The sequence below is a fragment of the Rhagoletis zephyria genome, unplaced genomic scaffold (assembly GCF_001687245.7).
Source record: "Rhagoletis zephyria isolate East Lansing unplaced genomic scaffold, Rhagoletis_zephyria_1.1 Rzeph_scaffold_03142, whole genome shotgun sequence".
Taxonomy (NCBI): domain Eukaryota; kingdom Metazoa; phylum Arthropoda; class Insecta; order Diptera; family Tephritidae; genus Rhagoletis; species Rhagoletis zephyria.
The window spans coordinates 2,863-11,187 of NW_016160226.1; the positions used below are offsets into that span (position 1 = coordinate 2,863).

An 8,325-nucleotide genomic window follows, 5' to 3' on the forward strand; every position below is an offset into this window, starting at 1 on the left:
CTCATAATAACAAATCCATCCATATATATTGTACATACATATTAAATAATGTATGCAACGCAACTGATAGCTAATGCACACTGGTTAAACAAAATTTCATTAGATCTACAAAGAGCATTACTAATCTTTACTATGCACATAAATATACACATTCATACATTGTCAAAGCAAACACGAATTTTCATTGTCGGATAATAAAGAGAACTAGTAAAAAGAAATAAATATTTTTTGTATATTGAACCGCAAAGCAATTTAGTGAAAATGGTGTGTGTACGCTTGTGCGCTCAACAACTACGAAATGCTCATTGCAAGCGTCTCCGATTCGTCTTTTCAAAGCTCACCCAACCGCTCTCTACAAACAGCCACGTGAGCACAACAATTGCCGGTGGCTACTTCAATGGCCAAACGGCGCCACTAAAACTCAGTTGCCTAGCAAGTGCTGAAATAGTTAAACGTGCAGAGAAGGTGCCCGTCTACGAAACGCTGCCACAACGAACGGTGAGAGAAGGCAAAATCGCGGAAGGCGAGGAGGCAAAACGTGAAAAGGGCAATTCTCGTAGTTGTGGCGAGGAAATTGGAGACCAAAATAGCAAAGCCAACGATAAGCGCTTTTGTGAGCGACCAGTAGCGTCAAAAAGGGGGGAAACGACCAAGCTGATGGCCATGGAATCGGCGCGTATTTTGATAATCGGTGCCGGCGCGGCTGGCATAGCGTCAGCGACACGCCTCCTGCAGGCTGGCTTTGAGAATGTATTGCTGCTTGAAGCTGAAAATCGTTTTGGTGGACGCGTACACACCATACCATTTGCGGATAATGTCGTCGATTTGGGTGCGCAGTGGTGTCATGGCGAGAAGGGCAATGTGATCTATGAGTTGGTCAAAGAATGCGATATGCTGCAGCCGTCTGGCACAATCTACGATGACTACAAATGCGTGCGTTCCAACAAAGAAGTGTTGTCCGAGGCAGTCGCCGATGCGCTCAAGTCGGTGGCTTTTAATTTAATACCAGCACACCAGGATGGCTTGCAAGGCTTTGAAGGTTCGCTGGGCACATATCTCACGGAGGCATTTTGGCGCGATCTAGAGCAGTCGCCGGAGATCGATAAGACTGTGGCGCGTGAATTTTTCGAGAACTACAAAAAGTTCGAAAGTTCGATAGAGGCATCAGATCATCTATTCGAAGTTTCAGGGCAAGGTCTTTTGGAGTATTGGAAATGCGAAGGAGATATGCTGCTTAATTGGAAAACAAAAGGCTTCCGCAGCTTTCTGCAGTTCTTGATGAAAGCGAAGAAAGACTCCACCGACGATTTGGGACTGCTGAACAAGCGCATACAGTATAATGCACGCGTGCAAAGCATCGAGTGGCAAAAGTCGAGTGGCGAGGTGCATATACGTCTTTGGAATGGTGAACTGATCGAAGCCGATCATGTCATCTGCACTGTATCGTTGGGCGTGCTGAAGGAATGCCACAAGCAAATGTTCACACCCGCGCTGCCGCCTGCCAAATGTCGCGCTATTGACGGTCTCAAGTTGGGCACAGTCGACAAGTTTTTCATAGATTTCGAAACGCCCTTCGAGCCTCATGACTGGTCGAGCTTTTGTTTCCTTTGGTGCGACGAGGATTTGTTAGAGCTACGCAACTCTGACAACTTTTGGTTGGAAAGCGTTTTCGGCTTTTATCGCGTTACTTGTCAGCCACGTTTGCTTCAAGGCTGGATAATTGGACCACACGCACGTCACATGGAAACGCTACCAGAAGCGGAAGTGCTCAAGGCTTTGCTTTGGCTATTCGAGAAATTCTTCACTTTCGCAGTACCAAGACCATTGAAATTTCTGCGCACACGTTGGTACACTAATCCCAATTTTCGTGGCAGTTATTCATTTCGTTCCATGTATGCAGCGGAGCTACGCGCCAACAACTGCGATTTGGCAGCGCCGCTGATGGATGAAAAAAGTGGTAGACCATTGCTGCAATTTGCCGGCGAAGCAACGCATTCGCACTACTATTCGACGGTGCATGGCGCGGTGGAGACTGGTTGGCGTGAGGCACAACGCCTAGCTGCCTACTACTTGGATCATAAATCTCAACTGTAAAATCATAGCAAAGCAATAAATTGGATTGGAGTGAGGACGGATGTGACAGTAATAATTTTGACCTTTACAGCTTTAAAAGAACTTAGGTATGTTTAAGCTAAAACGCGAGTATTTTTTGTGAAAAATTTGCCATGGTATTGTATTTGCTTTAAGCCAGAGAAGCGTTTTAATGCCACACTTGATTAACTATTTTAAATTACAACTTTAATAATATTAGTCCTACTAGAGTATATTTAATATGAATAAATATTTTTGTAGGTAAAGTTAGTGTTTAGTTTTAATTGCAAGGTTCTCTCGCCACTACTCTGGATTGCGGGTGTAAGCGACCTTCTATATGAACTGGAGAAATTGGGCNGGCGTTTTAATGCCACACTTGATTAACTATTTTAAATTACAAACCTTAATAATATTAGTCCTACTAGAGTATATTTGAGATTAATAAATATTTTTGTAGGTAAAGTTAGCGTTTAGTTTTAATTGCAAGGTTCTCTCGCCACTATTCTGGATTGCGGGTGTAAGCGACCTTCTATATGAACTGGAGAAATTGGGCTGTCAATATTGCATGCCGACTTGGCGCAGCACTAACTGCCATTAGGCTCAGGTAAATCGGGTGGTTAACTGGCCCGAAAATTGGACACTCTAAAGTTCTGAAGAGCTTTGACATCATCCCTGAACGGTCCGAAATGGCTCCCGGTAGCTCCTCATCTACTTACATTCCCTTAAGAGAGGACTGGGTGGGACGGTGCCAATGCAAGAGGGGAACAGTGAACGTCTTCACGGATGCATCAAAACTTGGAGGCAGGCTTGGTGGAGGTGAGGTGTCTTTTGCCGGAGGCCATATATGTAATACTCCTATATTAGCAGTAAGAGCTAGTACCGTCCGAAAACACTACAGTACAGATATGTATATCAATAAACACGTACGAAAGAAAAGGAAGACATACGTTTATAAAGAAACATGTACACGACACATTTACAAAAACGGCACTCAATTACACAATACATTGACAAAAACGGAACTAGACTGTCTCGCTTTGATTTCGGAATGCGTACACATTGAGATGTTAGCTTACTACCAATATAGAAGTTTTACATATATGCCGGAGGCGCTCCATCGAAGCTTTGTTCAGGCTCCTACAGTGTTTCTCAAGCGGAAATAACTTGCATCACGGAAGCAGTAGACTCACTGCTAAAGAGTGTGACGTCAATAAGGGTGGTTAGTATCTACTTTCTTAGCGGCTTTCAGGGCCCTGAATAATATGATGGTGCGCTCGAGATCGGTAAGGGAATGTCTGACCTCTCTATCAACTGCGCCGGAATACTTCCTAATCAGACTCAGTTGGGTGCCGGGCTATAGTGGCATTGCGGGAAACTGCATGGCTGATGACCTGACAAGAAAAAGCACTATTGATACATTGTCACCAGCTGGGGACGCCTTTGTCCTCCTCTGGGTATCATGTAAGCTCAATGATCGCTGGGCTAAAACCAGGACATGCGAAATTGCCAGATCGCAATACGTTTTTGTGTCCCCCGAGTGAACTCTTTTCATACGATCGAAGTAGTTTGGCTCGTCAGGCTGGTTCATCGGATCCCTGATGTTTGGAACAATGCCTACTTCCCAATGCCGTTGCTCAGAACATAAGATAAAAGTTTAGGTGGTTGGTTCGGTAGCCACCCCACAAGTACGGTATGAAAAGTAGCAATTTTTGTGTTTCTTCACCGTAAGCGATTCGGCTTTGTGGAGGAGGCGTTGTAGTGCACGGAGATCTTTACTTTGGCACTTCTGAAGGTTTAACAGCTGCGAATAGCTGGTGCTCAATATCAATCGATCAACATTTTAGTGATACACATACGTCCCCTTATCTTTTCTCCAGCCAAGGTGGTAAGCGATTTGAGGATTTTCTTCCTGCTTAGAATTTTTTTGCCTATATCTGTAGCCTAAGACGAAAAAAAGTCTAACACCACAGATCTTAGTGTGATTTAAATTCGGAATTCTCTCTACGTCGAGTTCATAGAGTCCAGTTTCAGCCTCACTTCCTTCACTCAGGTGGTGAAGAGAGTGGTCGTGGACCTGGTGGTCAATAGTTGTGGGTAGCCCGCAGTGAAAAAGCCGTTAAGATTTTGAGAACACCTGGCCTACAGTCGATTTTCCAGGTTTAAAGCCACACTAGTAAGGCTGAATTAGTTCGTTGATGATGGGATCAGTACGTTACACAATCCAATCGATAAATCCATCGTTTCCGTCGTATACCTATATTAAAAATCGACCAGTCTTACCATTAATGTAAGGATGTTAAATAGTTCAAGTCTTCAAGAATAAGACTTGAATTAATCAAGTACCTACTGCAGATATCTCCATAAATTCCGAGAAAAACCTGTTCCTTTGCAGCAGACACGTAAATAAATACATTTTCCAGAGAGGCTAAAGAAAATAATGCTCTCAACCAAAAATGAATTGGATTTAATTAAATAACGTGATAAATCGTAAACACAAGCTGCTCTATGGAATTTGCGAACTCGATGAAATTGAGGAATGAACAAGCGATTAATTTAAGCCTGCAATATCATAGACATTCTGAAATTCTCGTAAGAATTAATATGACAAGCCCTTCAAGTACACACCTAGACACACTTAATGGCTCTTACTGGAATGTTAATCCCGGCATACCGGGATCCCGGCCTATTTAAGGTACCAAAAATCTCGAGATTCTTGGCAAATAATCCCAGGATTTTCGGGATTCGTAATTTGCACTGATGGCAATAATGGAGACTCATTTTCTTGACCAGTATTGGCTATATTTCTTTTATTTATTTAATAATTAATATTTTTTTATAAATGTCTAGCTCATTATACAAATAGTACCGTGCGATAGAAAATTTTTAACATCAATATATTCGCGAAACCATGGCCCAAATATAGTAAAATTGCGTTTTTAGTTTTTCACTCTGACGTCGGTAATTCAAAACTGATTTAAAAAATTGAAGAGAAATGTGCCTAGAGAAGAAGTATGGGTACAAAATTAAAGAGGAAATCCTGTAGAATGTAAACGGATTCAAGTTTTTGGTGCAGAAGGACTGCTACGTATTGAAAATGTCCTTCTAATATTTTATCCTTGAACTTTCGCAATATTTGTTTTTGAAAAAAATTTTATGTTAAGGACTTATATAAACTCGATAATATCCTCGAAATTCGTCCTTGTGAATCCAAAATTTTTTTTTTTTTTTTTAATTCTAAAAAAGATTCCTCTTACATTTGGTACCAATATTTTTATTCTACATTGCATTGAATTTTGCAATAATTTTTGGAAACAATCAAATCTTTGAAATTACAAAGTCCTTTAAAATAAATCCTGAGAAGAGGATATAGAAGCAATTTTTTCGATTTAAATTGTTGAAAAGTATCTAATGAATATCTTAATCCCGGGACTGTTCCCGGAATCCCGGGATTGTGAAAACAATATCCAGAAATCCCGGTATCGGTTAAAGCTGAAAAATTGACATCCCTAGCTCTTACATATAGTTACAAATAATATTACATGCACACATGCCGAACATATATACATATATGTATGTATGTAAGTATAAATTATGAAATCCATTTTGTGAAATGCGCAACCATGCCATCTTTACTCCTGCGTACGCATTCGCATAGCACACCTGTTTGTAAGAAATTAGCTAAACGCATGGTTATGAATATTTATGAGGTCATATTGTATTGTTGATGCCGACAAGTACAACAAATCAACTATGAGAGACAGCGTATAAGTGTACATATATGTATGTATGTATGTATGTACTTATTAGCTGCGGAAATAGCGTAAATTGCGCAAATCACGTTAGTTAAAAGCAATAAATCCCTTACGCATAATCTACTCAAGTAGCAATGTACGATATTGTAACGCATACGCCACGACAATTCGTTAAAGGAATGACCCATAGCTATCGAAAGTTAAAGGCATAGGTACTATAACTATGTACAGATATGCACTTGTATGTGCACATGAAAGTTATATCTCCGACTTCAGTTTGGGCATCAACGTTTGTGGCTTTAGGTATTTTTCATTGCCGATTTCACAAGACGAACGACACGCACTGCAATATTTCGTGGACTCAAAATTTTGGAAAACTGTTGTCTTCGACTTTTATTTTTTCATTTCGTTTCTTAAGGGTCAGATTTTTTATTGTGCATTCATTGCTATAAAATATAAAAATTGGAGTGAATTTGTCAGATGATTGCGACAATACATACAAACACAAATCGAATTTTATTAGTAAGGATTTTAAAAATTGCAGGCACCGAGAACAAAAGGTCAAATCTTATTGCCGTTCTCGTAGTTTTGTTCACAAGAACGCTTCAAATCCAAAACCTAAATGAGAACAAAACTTTCGAGAACGGTCTCAATGGGAATTATGTAAGAACAAAACCCTGTGGAACGTGGCTAAGAAGAACAAGATTCGAACAGTACTTTCTGGAACATTTCTAAGAGAACAAAATGGGAACAAAAGTCTCCAAAACGTTTTCACAAAGAACAAAACTGGAACAAACGTCTAAGAAACTTTCTCACGAAGAACAATTTGGGAACTAAATTATCAGGAACTTTCTGACATAGAACGAAACGGTAGCAAATTTTCTCTGAACTATTCGCGAAGAAAGGAAGCGCGAATAAAAGTTTTTTCATAGCGTTCCATTAGTTTAAAATGTTTGAATAGTAAAACTAATTAAAAATTAACTGAAGCATAACTATGCAAATAATATCAACGAAAGACTTAACACACGAAACTTTCTTGCAGAGCAAGTGAAAAATTGTTTCATAAATGGAGAGTTCACCCTAATAATAAACACTCTGGAAGTTGATATGATTCAGCGTTCCTCTGGTTTAGAATTGAAAATCGTGCTTATTACTGAAACGATTTTTCACTCCGAACACGCAGACGCCCCTCTCATTCTTAACTTAAAGTTCTCGTTTTGTTCCTCTAGCAGAACATTCTTCAGACTTTTGTTCTTATTTGATCCTCCTTGAAAACGTTCTCGATACTTTCTTACTTATTTTCTTCTCATTGGAAATGTTCGCGAAGGTTTCGTACTCATACAGTTCTTCTTGAGAGCGCTCCCTAAAGTTTTGTTCGTATTTTGTTCTTTACGGAAACGTTCCCGAACCTTTTATACTTTTTTTTTACTCTTTGCCTCTTTTGTGGGAACGTTCTTGACATTACATTTTATTCTCGTTCATAACTAAATCAAAACTGGAACGCGTTATTGGTCCCTGAAAAATTGTTTGTCAAAATTTGCGCAAAGCCTAATATTTTTCCATAAAACGATTGGGCTACCAATTTCATGATTGGGTATTTTTATACCAGCACTAAATTGATCTGCCGCTATATTTTTAGTGGTCGTTAAAACAGGAATTTCCTTCGATAATAAAACCAGGTGTTATCAATAAACAGTGAAATATATCAAAAGTACGTTTTCTTACCTGCTTTATCCAAATCCACAGCAATGTTTTTAATTAAGTCACTTGTCAAAAAAATATTTACTCAAACCAGTCACAATCCCTCTGTGGAACGAAAATTAATTTATACGCAGCGTTCCTTCGTCTGCGCCAGGCAGATCATACCTTTTCCTAATTGTCAATCGATCGACAAGACAAAATCTCACTCTCTACATATATGATGTATGAGTTAAATTGTAATATTTTCTGTTCGTTATAATTGCAAATATGGTTTATATTTAACACATTTCCTTATATTGCATCGAAAGTTATATAGTCACCGAAGTTTATAATAATCGAAATTTATCGGGTTATCTATGTTTCTTGAGTTATTGAAATTGATCGAGTTATTCAAATTGATCAACGTTGTTTGAGTTATCAAACCAGAAACTTTGTTATCGAAATTTATCGATAGTTATAGAGTTATAAAAATGTATCGGTTTATCGAAGTTTGCTAAGTTAATGAGATGTATCACGTTATCGATATTTGTTGAATTGCCAATGTCAAAATCTTTCAACTTATTGAGTTATCGATATTTATTGAGTTACCAAAATTGATGGTTTATCGAATCGAAGATTTTGGAATTCTCAAAGTATATCGAGTTGTTCATATTTCTCGGGTTACATAAGTTTCATCATTGTTTATTGTTTTATCGAATTTTATCGTGTTAACAGAGTGTATCGATTTATCGAAATTTATGGAACTATAAAAATTAATGCAGTTATCGAAATTCATGGAGTT

At 38.9% G+C, this 8,325-nt stretch overlaps 1 protein-coding gene across 1 annotated transcript; it reads left to right on the forward strand.

Annotated features, from left to right (window-relative positions):
• Positions 1–429: 429 nt before the first annotated feature.
• Positions 430–2,310, forward strand: LOC108368485 (spermine oxidase). Its single transcript, XM_017623334.1, has one exon. It carries the CDS (start codon positions 658–660, stop codon positions 2,092–2,094), a length of 1,437 nt encoding a protein of 478 aa, XP_017478823.1. The 5' UTR covers positions 430–657; the 3' UTR covers positions 2,095–2,310.
• The last annotated feature ends 6,015 nt before the right edge of the window (positions 2,311–8,325 follow it).